Raw genomic sequence first — 13,206 nt, forward strand, 5'->3', positions numbered from 1 at the left:
TGGGCTATTATCAGGACCTAGATTTTTCAGATATCAGATAATAGGGACCCCTTCTTATGCAGATTTTGTATACTTAGAGTATTTTATGATACTAGATGGTACAGTTTAGAGAACATAAAAGGGGAACTGGATTTCTTTTGACAAATTTATCCATATTACAGGTGATGATCCGACTAAATGGTACCCGAAAGATGGTGGTTGGGGGTTCCATGTTGCCAGTACAGCTTCAGAATGGATATGTGCTGCATCCTTCAGCATATTCATGCTAACTTTAGTTGATGAGTTCAAAACTATATCCATGGATCCTCCACAGGTGAAGCACAGTAATATTCAATACTTCTGTTAACAATAGAATAAATGCGTACTACTAAGGGTTTCAGACAGTGCAAACACATTTTTGGGCAATAACTCTGTAACGAACACTCGTATCAGTACGAGATTTTGCTATAGTGTATTACACCCAGTGCTGTAATTTATGAGTATATTATGAATCGTTAATTGTAAAGAATAAAGATCACTTGTCCTCGAGGGAAAACTTGATTAGCAGCAATGGATATGAATACAACAGTATACAGGCGGCCCGCGGTTAACGGCGCAATCACTCAACGGCGAATCGGTTTTACGGCGGTCGTCAAAAATATTCATTACAAAAATAAGGCATTTTAAAGGTATCTTTACGGCACAATTTTCAGTTAACAGCGCCGCTAGCGCCGTTGTCTAACGATTTCATACATTTGTAGACATGCCGTTCAGACCATAAAGGTTATGCAAATTATATTAACAAATTTTATGGAGAGTTATTACGTAGGTATTAGGGTAAAATATATGCCTCTGACGCTCTTCTATGCCGAAAATATCGAGATGCATAAGTGCAAATTTAGCTAAAGATGTGTCGATTTATAAATGTTCATGCTTTTGTTTAAAATGTGTATGAAAACGTATTACGTGAAAGGTATTTTTATTTCTGTACAGAAATATGATTCAAAGGCAGCTTTTGAAACTGCCCTTCACGTTATCAAATACGTTTTTTCATGTTCTTTCTTGTGAGCCACTGCCTGCCGCTCTTCCGAAAATATCGATTTAAAAAAAGTGCAAATTAGCGATCGATGTGTCGATTTTATAAATGTTTATGCTTTTATGTTTAAATGTGTATGAAAATGTATTACGAATAGGGTATTTTTATTTCTGTGCAGAAATATGATAAAAAAGCAGCTTTTGAAACTGCCCTTCAAGTTATCGACTACGATGTTTTTTCAAGTTCGTTCTTGTATGCCGCCGTCTGCCGCTCTTCCGAAAATATAGAGTTAAAAAGAGTCCAAATTTAGCGATCGATGTGTCGATTTTTTAAATGTTTATGCTTTTATGTTTAAAATGTGTATGAAAATATATTACGTAAAGGTATTTTCATTTTTATTGTAGTGTCTTACCGAACAATTATAGAGCCGTGATTTCCACGAGCGGCAGGATACTAAATTCAAATTTAGCGCGTCGGCGTCGCCAACACTGGTGGTGATGACGTCATCTCCCTCCACTCGCGGGAGAACCAGGTACAACTGCCCAGGTGAAGCCAATTCTTTTCCTGCCGGCGTCCGGTGAACATCGGTGGTCGTGCGGTTGGAATGACTTGCTTCGCCTTTTTTTCTTGTGGAATTGATCTTCGGAATTGGTGAAGTACTCTTTTTTGGCGTTGTTGTTATTTTGCTTTTTATTTAGGCGTTGCCATGTCGGATTCTAGTCCGTCGGGAGTTAGGTTTTGCATCTCAGGATGTAAAACTAGATTATCCAAGTTAGAATATGATTCTCACACTAAATGTGTTAAGTGTAGGGGACAGGTTTGTTCAGCAGATCGAACATGTAACGAGTGTAGTGATTGGACTGATTCTCAATGGAAGTTTTTTAGTTCATACTCGGAGAAATTAGCTAAAGACAGAATTAGAAAAGCAGCGCTTAGGGAAAGTAGACTTAGCTCCGCCTCGTCTTGCGATGCTTCTGTTCCTTCTGTTTCTCCTCAAATTGTTATGTCTCCTTTAACTACACCTCCTATTCCTCCTACTAATCCCGCTTCTCCGGCTTCCCGTGTAGTTTCTTCCGACACCATTGCCAGTCTGGAATCGAGGTTAGATCAGAAATTTTCGGGTACTAGCGAATACGGTTTTGCAACTTGGTAATTCAGTTAAGACGTTTTTGGAGAAGCGGCTTCAGGTAAGAGTGTAGTTTGAGGGTGCGTCTGTCTGTCCTGACACGTCTCCTAGACAAAGGTCACTGTCCAGCTCCCCCGCACCGGGGAGAAGACATACCGGAAGTCCAAGGGAGTCGATCGGATTTGCCCACAGACAGGCGCCTCTCTTGTTGAGCCTGTTGCGCCTCAACAGGGCTCGGTTAAGCGTTGGAAAGGTGTTGCGGTCAGACGCCTTTCGAATGATTCAAGCGATTCGTCTCCGGTCGCGCGGCGCTCTTGGCGAGAAGATTCGCCCGTTTCGCGTCCCTTAAAGAGGCGTTCAGGCGCCGATTCTTCGCCTCCTCCAGTCAAGCGGTATAAGGAGCCTGAGAGTAGGGTTGCGCCTCGGCCGTTAGCGGCTTTGTTCGTCGCCTCAATCTGTGCCTTTTTCGGCTCCATCTACTAGTAGACATTGTGTTTTTAGCGCTGTAGCTAGCAGTTCTAAGAGTGTTTCTTTAGGCGCTTTTTCGTCTGTTACGCCTGATGCGCCTGTTTCGCCTCGAATTTCGGCGGCTCCGAGCGAGGCGCAAGTAGTTTTTCCGCCTCCTGCTGAACATTTAGGCTCTTCCAAGCCTACGTTAACTGTTTTTGATTCGTCTCTGGCGCCTTTGCGCAAGCAGTTAGAGATGTTAACCCAACTGGATGAATGAGTCCAAGGGTGGTTCGAAACCTTCAGATCCGGTTATAGTTCCGTCTACTTCTTCGGCGGTATCGGAGAATGAAGAAGAAGTAGAGGAGGAGGATTCACATCACCTCTCGTGTTATTCACGTCTCCTTAGATTTCTTCTGGTATCTTATCCAGATTATTTTGAGAAAGCGGCTCCGCGCTCCCCAACTTCGACTTTTTTGATGAGGAGGAAAACTTCAGACCCTCTCCTCCCAAAACTTGTTCTATCTAAAGCGGTTAGACATTCGCTGAAAGAGACGGAGAAATGGATGTCTATGAAAAGAGACTTAGGGAAGGCTCTTTTTTGCTTACCCTCCCTCTAAGTTGCTTCGTAAGAGGTATAGGTTTTATGTAACTGGGGAAGCTCCTTCTCTGGGAGTTTCTGCCTCCTCCCAGGGAGACTTCTCCAGTTTAATCGACTCCTCTAGAAGATCTGCTTTCGCCGCAGCGAAAGTTTTCTTTACAGCGCCTGAGTTGGACCACGTTGTAAAGAATCAATTTAAACTTTTGGAAGTCTTTTAGCTTCCTTGATTGGACTATTGGCGCTTTAGCGGCCAAGATCGAAGACTGTCCTTCTCTTTCTCAGGAGTTAGCGGAGGATTGGATTGGTGTTCTGTCCTGTGCGGACAAAATCCATTAGGGATGGATGATGAGTTAGCTTCGCTCATCGCCTTTGGTTACCCTTAAGAAAAGGCAACTTTGGTGCTCCTTTGCTTCTAAAAGGGTTACGTCCAACAGAAGTCGGCTCTCTTGTTTGCTCCTTTTGTGAAAGATAACCTCTTTCCAGACGATGTAGTGTTGTCAATTTCGTCTGCGCTAGATAAGAAATCTACTTCGGATTTACTGGCACAGTCTACTAAGAGACCTAAAGCTCCTGTGGAGACTGTTCCTTCGGTTTCTCCTCTGGCCCAAGCGCCTTTTCGAGGGAGAAACCCAAGCGCTTCTTTCGGCCGAAATCGAATTTGCGACCTCAGTCTAAGGCCTCGGCCAAGGTTAACAAACCTTCCAAATGAAAGCTCGGTTCTTCATGCACCAGTGGGAGCCAGGCTGGCTCTGTTTTGGGAGGAATGGGAAAACAGAGGAGCAGAAGCCTGGGTAGTGCAAGTACTCAAGTTCGGCTATCGTATTCCTCTCGTTTCACCTCCCTCGCTCTCACCTGTGCCATTCATTCCAGGCATACTCTCCGGGCTCAGACAAATTTCTGGCGCTAGCCGCAGAAGTGGAAGCGCTTGTTCTCAAAGAAGCGATAGAACAGATAGAAGGGGATTTTCCTCCAGGCTTTTACAATCGCCTTTTTGTAGTTCCCAAGTCATCAGGGGGCTGGAGTGGCCAGTTTTGGATGTGAGCGCCCTGAACTTGCATGTCCAGAAAACAAAATTTCATATGGAGACCACTCGGTCGGTTTCTGGAGTCCATCAGACAGGGGGATTGGATGGTCTCTCTGGACATGCAAGACGCTTATTTTCACATTCCGATACATCGCGAATCTCGGAAGTACCTGAGGTTCATGTTCGAAGGCAAGGTGTTTCAGTTTCGGGCGCTTTGCTTCGGACTAGCGACCGCTCCTCAAGTTTTCACCAGGGTTCTATCCCCGATAGGAAGCTGGCTACACATATTAGGAGTAAGAATCTCCCTCTATCTGGACGATTGGCTTCTCCGGTCGGAATCAGAGAGTCGGTGCATGAAGGACCTTGGAACAACTCTGGATCTTGCCAGAAAGTTAGGAATTCTAGTCAACAAACAGAAGTCCCAGTTGGTTCCATCTCAGAGCATCCTTTATTTGGGGATGATTCTGAATGCTCAAGTTTTCGGGCTTTTCTGTCCCCGAAGAGGGTTCAAGGCTGTCTGGAGACAGTTCAGGAGTTCTTGGACAAAAAGGTAAGTTCTGCCAATCAGTGGATGAGGCTCCTGGGCAAATTGACGTCAGTGGAGAAATTTGTGACGTTGGGAAGACTGCACATGAGACCTCTGCAGTTTTTCCTGAGAGCCTCTTGGTGCAGGAAGACAACCACCGACTCGATTACCTTTCCTGTCACAGATCAAATAAAAGAGGACCTAAGGTGGTGGCTCTCTCGAGCAAGGTTGGAAGAAGGGTTAGAGTTACGACCCATCCTCCCGAACCTACAGTTCTTTTTTCCGACGCATCGGACACAGGTTGGGGAGCCCTACTGGGAAATCAACGGACTTCAGGAGCTTGGTCGGAGAAGGAGAAGAAGTTCCACATAAATGTAAAGGAACTGTTAGCAATTTTCTTGGGCTCAGACAGTTTCGGAGCTTAGTAGAAGGTCGAGTAGTGGCAGTGCATTCCGACAACTCCACGGCTCTCTCGTACGTGCGGAAACAGGGGGGACTCAGTCTTTCTCTCTGTACGAAGTAGCCAAGGATCTCCTCCTGTGGTCAAACGAAGCGAAGGTTCAGCTAGTCCCGAGATTTGTTCCGGGGCAAAGATATGAAAACGTCCTGGCGGACGAGTTAAGTCGTCAACAGCAAGTGTTACCTCTGGAGTGGACTTTGGACAACAATAAAGATTTGTCAGAAACTTTGGCGCCTTTGGGGACGACCGTCAATAGACCTGTTCGCGACATCAAGGAACAACCGTCTTCCTCTCTTTTGTTCTCCAGTCCCAGATCCTCTAGCTTGGTCGGTGGACGCAATGCTGTTGGATTGGTCGGGTCTGGAAGCTTATGCATTCCCTCCGTTCGGTCTAATAGAGAGGTGCTGAACAAGTTCATGTCGCACTACAGCAATGTAACGCTAACGTTAATCGCTCCCTTTTGGCCCAGAAGGAGTGGTTCCCGGACCTTCTCCAGTTGTTAGTAGACTTCCCCAGACTTCTTCCTCCAGAGAAGTGGCTTCTCAAACAACCTCACTTCAAGAGGTTCCACCAAAACTTGTCCGCTCTAGCTCTGACAGGGTTTCAGACTGTCCGGAATCTTGTCAGAGCGAAAGGATTTTCAAGAAGAGCTGCAGAAGCTATCGCTCGTTGTAGGAGAGAGTCTTCTAACAAACTCTATCAAGGGAAGTGGAGAATCTTCAGAGAGTGGTGTAGAAGTGCTAAAGTCTCTACTTCTGCGACCTCTTTAACAGAAATAGCAGATTTTCTGCTATTTCTTAGGAACTCTAAGAAACTGGCTCCTTCGACGATCAGAGGATATAGAGCCATGCTCTTCTTCGGTTTTTCGACATCGAGTTTGGATATTTCCTCCAATTCAGATCTGTCGGACCTCATTAGGTCTTTCGAAACCACTAAGCTCCCGCAAGATACAGTGGCTTGGAACTTAGATGTGGTGCTTAAGTTTCCTCATGGGGCCACCGTTTTGAGCCTTTGAAGTCGGCTTCCACATCAGGAACTTGACTAAGAAGGCACCTCTTTCTTATTGCACTAGCTTCTGCTAAGCGTGTCAGCGAATTGCACGCTATAGACAAAAGAGTCGGTTTCTCTCAAGGCAATGCTGTATTTTCGGTATCTTTGACCTTTCTAGCCAAAAATGAGAATCCTTCTAATCCTTGGCCGAGGAGTTTTGTGGTAAGGAACTTATCTGATTTGGTTGGACATGAGGAGGAAGAAAGGCTCTTATGTCCAGTCAGGGCTATTAAGCAGTATCTGTTTGCCACTAAGGGTATTAGAGGACAATCTTCTAAGCTCTGGACCTCGGTTCAAAATCCCTCTCGTCCTCTTTCTAAGAATGCTATATCGTTCTTTATTAGAGAGCTTATCAGGGAAGCTCACTCGCAGTCCCGAGAACGACAATCTTTCCGTTCTGAGAGTTAAAGCTCACGAGGTAGAGCAGTGGCAACTTCTTTAGCATTCAGAAAGAATTTATCTTTAGCTTCGATTCTTCAGAGCACGTTCTGGAGATCGAATTCGGTTTTTTGCGAGTCATTATCTCAAAGAGATAGAAACGGTTTTCGAGAATTGTAAAACGTTAGGTCCGGTGGCGGTTTCTGGCATGGTGTTGGGAAAGAAACGGCACAGGGGTCGTCACCTCTATGCTAACTTTTCACCTTGAATAGGTTGTCGAGTTCAAGGGAAGCTGGGGGTACTGAGTACCTGGGATACTCACCAGTCTGTTAGGTCAGATTTTACAATGGTTGGGTATATATGTTTTTAAATCTGGTGTTGGTGACAAATGTTTTTGTATGATTGAATTTCTGGTCTTAGCCAGGGCAAGGGCAATCTTTGTTGTTACTGTCCTCCGTCAGTCAGCCTTGACTCGCTTGAACTACGGAAGGATTCCACTCCTGTAGAGGCTAACTTTGGTCAAATTCCAATTCCTCTACAATAGTAAGACGAGCACCGACCAGAGGCAGTAACAGTCTGCTGTAGCTCTCTTACAAGGTAAGGTACAACAGACACCTTGAGTGTTTACTGGTATTGCAATAAATGTAACCATTTAAAAATACTAGTGGTCCACTGAATCCCACCTTCCCATAAAGTGTAATCAGCTCTATAATTGTTCGGTAAGGAAACACTACAATAAAAATGAAATTTTCATTATTAAAATGAAGTTTTATTGTATACTTACCGAACAATTATGATTATACCCACCCTCCTCCCCTTAGGTGGACGGACGGGCAGAAAGAATTGGATTCACCTGCCTGGGCAGTTGTACCTGGTTCTCCCGCGAGTGGAGGGAGATGACGTCATCACCACCAGTTGTTTGGCGACGCCGCACGCGCTAAATTTGAATTTAGTATCCTGCCGCTCGTGGAAATCACGGCTCTATAAGTTGTTCGGTAAGTATACAATAAAACTTCATTTTAATAATGAAATTCATTTTTTGTACAGAATAAGATACAAATTAAGGCAGCCTTTGTAACTGCGCTCCACTTGTCAGCGGATGTTTTTTCATGTTCGTTCTTGTCCGCCAGTTACCGAAAACTGCATTGTGATTATTTTATTAATTATGCAATCTTTTCCATTAAATCCCAAAAATCCTTAAAAAGTTACATTATTTCACTGTATCCAAGAATATTGTATGTTTTCTCATATTATTGTATTTTAAAATACTACAGCAAATTTAAGCCAGTATTCCGCGGAGCGGCCAATGTTGTGGTTTGAAATCAGCTGATGAATACGCATTTGTTTCACCATAACGCAATTCTGAGCGAATGCTCTTGCTTCTAGTTAGCTTAAACGGAACTAATTCGATATACTTGACTTATATGAAACAAAGTTATTTTTCCTTATACAGCGTGTTTTTAGGTGGAAATATTTATTGAATATGTCTCGTTGTGAATGTGAACTACTATTTTTTTTTTTCGTTAACATTACGTTGGCGGCATGTTTATTGCGTAAAAAATGACGTGATTCCATTCGCAATAATCCTTTATATCATCGTAATACGAACTTTACGTTATATATCGTATATCGGCGTGAAACCAACAGTAAAATGTGTTCTTTCATGCACATATTTTTGTTTTTTATAAAAGATTTTAAATCCAATTTTATATACAGTTGTGTTTGATGGCAGACCGGTTTTACTGCAGTTTTATCCTTGTTGCCGATGTACGATAATAGTCATTAGCAGCTTGAACAGTTTTTTGTTTTTTTCTCAGCTTCAGTTATAACTAGGTTTAAATTTAACAGTATATTTCCCGATTGATCTTTAATCTATATTGATCTCTGATCTATAGCAAATAAAGTTATTACATTAAGATATCTCAGTTCTATTCTATACATAACGCCATTTATAACAAATACGGTAATGTTGTGCTGTAGTACGATGATTGAAATACAAGCCAAACAGATGTTATCCAGTTCGGTTGTACTTAGAAAAAAAAGTCGTTTCTTCGTTTGGTTGTTCATGGCTGTACACGTTCCACGGCAACGAGTATAACGTTAAAACCATACTTTCATCATTCTCTTTTGCTGTTATTGAACTTATGTAACTAGAAGATGCCATTGTAATTTGATCTCATAAAATCGGACTATCGTAATCGTAACCTGAACCTACAGCTACCTGTACACTGTATAAACTTTATTATATCTTTACATACTCTAGACACCCACATGTACTGTACAGTAAATTCTATAGTACTATACTGCATAAATATAATTTTACTTATTGCGCCGTTGTGGGATTACGGCGCCTTTGACTGGGCTAGAGTTTCGAAAGGTGTGCGCGGCCGTAGCTTTAAAAAAAATCGCTCTGCGTCGAAAATCGCTTGGCATCGGTGGCCAGGAACGGAACCCCTGCCGTTAACCGAGGGCCGCCTGTAAAAAAAGCTCTCTCTCTCTCTCTCTCTCTCTCTCTCTCTCTCTCTCTCTCTCTCTCTCTCTCTCTCTCTCAAAGTGTTCAGTCCATTCATCCTACCCCCCAGCAATGTGTGATTCAGCTAAGTAATTACTTGGCAAGTTACTTTTATGAAAATGATATTTTTATAATAAAATGAAGATTTTATACATTCAACTTCCCTGCCAGATATATACTTAGCTATAGACTCCGTTGTCCCCGACAGAAATTCAAATTTCGCGGCACATGCTACAGGTAGGTCAGGTGATCTACCGCACTGCCCTGGGTGGCAGGACTAGGAACCATTCCCGTTTTCTAATCAGATTTCCTCTGTCGGCCGGAACGGCAACATTGTTGTTGGTTCCTCTTGACTGGATTTTCTTTTTTCATTGACAATTGATCTTCTTGACTGACTTTTGGTGACGTATCTGGATTGTTGGATTGGCATACGCTTTTGTGGACTGTTTTTGTGGACTTGCTTTGGAATTTTCTCAGAATGTCTGACGCCGGAATGGTGATGAGATATTGTGTGAATGTAGGCTGTAAGGTGAGGTTGCCGAAAGCTTCGGTCGATCCTCACACCGTATGTAAAGGTTGCAGAGAGTATGAATGTTCTTTTACTAACACATGTAAGGAATGCGAGAATTTGAGTGAGAAAGAGTGGAAGAATCTAACTACTTATTTGAAGAAGTTAGAAAGAGAAAGAGTGAGGAAAGCTTCCTCTAGAAGTATGAGTGGTTCTAGATCTAATGAGCTAGTTCCTAGTTTGGGAACTTCTTCCCCTCTTGTAAGAATTGCCACTTCTTCCTTTTCATCCTCTTCACCTATTGCAGATCCTGCAGATTCAGCAAAGTAACTTGCAGATCTAAAAGCCGCTTTCAAAATCATGGAAAACAAAATGGCTGCTTTGCAAGGTAAGGCTAGTGATTATACAGTGGACAGTGATATGAGTGTCCCCAGTGTAGTGGAGGGGGCGTCTGGTCGGCTCCACAACGCTCCCAGGTCTAGACCTCTTCCAAGCTCCCAAGCCCAGAGGAGAAGGAATGTCAAAAACCGTAAGGAGGTTGTGGAGATTCCCCACCGATCAGGTGTCCCTTCGGCAGGTTCTGTGACACCCCAGACTGCCAGGGATCGCTATTGTTAAAGCGTCCTGCGTGAGTGTTTCTCATCGTCTGAATCTTCGTCTCCTAGACGCGGTTGGAGGGATTCTGATCGCTCGCGACCATTGAAGAGGAGTTGGAAAGCACCGGCTCTTGACTCGAGCCCGGAACGCTTCCCAGAGGAGCCTCCTTCGGATGTTAAGAGGGCAAAGAGAGCCCTATTGTCACCCGTAGTTAGCGTGGAGCCACTAGACACCTCTACTCCTCCTTCGCCTCCTCCCGAGGAGGAGAAAGAGGAGGCTACTAAGAGAATCCTCCTCTCCATGCAAGAACAGATATCTTTGTTAGTGGGAGTGCTCTCAAAGGAACCTCCTCGAAGGAAAGATACTTCCCTTCCCATCAAGAGGTCCTCTCGACTTATGGAAGTCCCTGCCTCAAGGCTCAAAGCTCCTACCAGGAGTGAGACTCCAAACGAGAGTGAGGAGCCAACCAAACGCAAGGCTCCAGCTAGGAGTGAGGAGTCGTTCAGGCGCGTGGCGCCAGCCAGGAGTAAAGAGTCAATCAGACGGGAGTCAACTAGACGCGTGACTCCTGCCAGGAGTAAGGAGTCAACCAGGCGCGCGCGAACTCCAACCAGGTGTGGAGGAGCCAAACAGGTGTGTGGCGCCAGCCAGGAGTGAGGAGTCACCCAGGAGGCAGGAGCCAGGAGCCAGGAGTCTCCCAGGAGCCAGGAGTGAGGAGTCACCCAGGAGGCAGGAGTCAGGAGTCAGGAGGCAGGAGTCAGGAGGCAGGAGTCAGGAGGCAGGAGTCAGGAGTCGGAAGTCAACTAAGAGGCAAGGTTCGACTAGACTCGTATCCGAGAAAGTTTTTGGTGGCTCTTCCCCAGACAGAAGCACCTCCCCTTCGGATCAAAGGAGGTCTTGGAAAGACTCATCCTCCAAACGGGAACGTTCCCCCTCTTCCGATCGTGTATTAGAAGAGGTGTCAGAAGACGAGTCCCCTACAAATGAGGGACTGTCTAACTACAAGACGTTAGCCTCCTTATTGCTTCAAGAGTATGGAGACTCTCTTAGCCCGGTCGCTCCTCCTCCTCCTCGTTCGCTCTTCTCGAGTACTACGACCGTAAAGTCCTCTGCTTTTCTTAAAATGAAACCAGCGATTTCTATGAAGAAGGCCCTCCAGTCTCTAGATTCATGGATGGGCAAAAAGAAAGAGTTGGGCAAAATAGTGTTCTGCATGCCTCCTTCCAAACTCCTTGGAAGGAGAGGCATTTGGTACGGGACAGGAGAAGCCATGGGTCTTTCTCTCCCTGCATCAGCAGACGCAGACTTCTCGAATCTGGTTGATGCTTCCAGACGACACTCATTAGGGTCGGCCAGATCGACATGGAGCGTTTCGGAGTTGAACCACCTTCTTAAAGGACTCTTCATCGTCTTAGAGGTGTTCAATTTCCTAGACTGGTCTCTCGGAGTACTTGCTAAAAAGTCTCAGGACACGGAATTTCTCAACAACCCAGAAGTTCTACATAGCGTCCTGGCATGTATGGACAAGGCAGTTCAAGACGGCTCGGGGGAGGTTTCCTCCCGTTTTTGGAGCAGGTTTGCTAAAGAAGAGATCAGTGTATGGATCCCTCTTGTCTAAGACTGTTTCTCCGAGTCAGAGAACCGCATTATTGTTCGCAACGCCCTTGTCCGATCATCTGTTCCCTTCTCAGTTGGTGAAAGATATATCACGCTCACTAACTGAGAAGGCGACACAAGACCTCCTTGTGCAGACAACGAAGAAGAATCGCCCTATAGTGTCAACTCTTAAGAAGGAATCTCGTCCTCCTCAGCAGCCCTTTCGTGGAGGTGCAACGGCTCGTCCCCCCTCCAGAAAGAAGAGCTTAGATAAAAGAGGAAGGTCTCCCTTCCGGCCCTTCAAGAAGGGAAAATGACTCAGATCCTCCGAACACCAGTAGGCGCCAGACTCCTGAACTACGCAGGAGCCTGGGCGCTGAGATGAGCCGACTCCTGGTCGGTGTCGGTTTTAAGGAAGGGATACATCATCCCCTTCAAAGACAGTCCTCCCCTAACCTCTACTCCTCGGGAACTGTCCGCAAGATACAGAGACCCTATAATGAAAGATATGCTCCTTCAAATGGTGGAGCAATTGTGGGAAAAGGAGGCCATCGAACTGGTGCAGGATCCACACTCCCCAGGATTTTACAATCCCCTTTTCTTAGTGCCAAAGGCTTCAGGGGGGGTGGAGACCGGTGCTGGACGTAAGCGCGTTGAACCGATTTGTAGAAAAGAAGAAGTTCCGAATGGAAACGTCCTCCTCGATGATGTCAGCCCTACGTCCAGGAGATTGGATGGTCTCTCTGGACTTACAAGACGAGTATTTCCACGTCCCCATTCACCACTCGTCGAAGAAATATCTACGGTTCATGATAGGGGGCAAGATTTTTCAATTCAGGGCTCTGTGTTTCGGCCTGTCTACAGCTCCTCAGGTCTTCACCAACCTGATGGCGAATGTAGCGAAATGGCTTCATCTAGAGGGAATAAACATCTCCCTCTACTTAGACGACTGGCTAATCAGGGCCAAGTCAGAGAGCCAGTGTTTGGAGGACCTTATGATAACACAAAATCTGATACAGTCTCTGGGATTACTCGTAAACCTCGAGAAGTCACAACTGATCCCCAGCCAGAACCTGGTTTATCTGGGGATTCAGATGGATTCTCGGGGTTTTCGGGTGTTTCCTTCGCAAGAGAGAGTCACTCGAGGCTTGTCAAAGATCTCGAACTTCTTAGAGAAAGAACACAGTTCAGTGAGGGAATGGTTGAGCCTGTTGGGGACTGTCCTCGCTAGAGAAGTTCTTTACTCTAGGGAGGCTTCACATTCGCCCTCTACAGTTCTTCCTGAAAAAGGTATGGAATTGGAAGACGGGGCAACTTTCAGACTCTTTTCCGATTCCCTAGGAGGTGAAGAATCACTTGAAGTGGT

The 13,206-nt window shown here is 45.2% G+C and overlaps 1 protein-coding gene across 1 annotated transcript in view; it reads left to right on the top strand.

Moving 5' to 3' along the window:
• LOC135206633 (DNA damage-regulated autophagy modulator protein 2-like) overlaps positions 1 to 13,206 on the top strand; it is a gene marked incomplete at its 5' end in the record, with an annotated part of 141,962 nt that overhangs the window by 101,225 nt on the left and 27,531 nt on the right. Inside the window, 1 exon segment of the mRNA XM_064237974.1 lies at positions 162 to 313. Within this exon segment, the coding sequence (XP_064094044.1) occupies positions 162 to 313 (152 nt within the window).

The sequence above is a fragment of the Macrobrachium nipponense genome, chromosome 31 (assembly GCF_015104395.2).
Source record: "Macrobrachium nipponense isolate FS-2020 chromosome 31, ASM1510439v2, whole genome shotgun sequence".
In the NCBI taxonomy this organism is placed as follows: Eukaryota; Metazoa; Arthropoda; class Malacostraca; order Decapoda; family Palaemonidae; genus Macrobrachium; species Macrobrachium nipponense.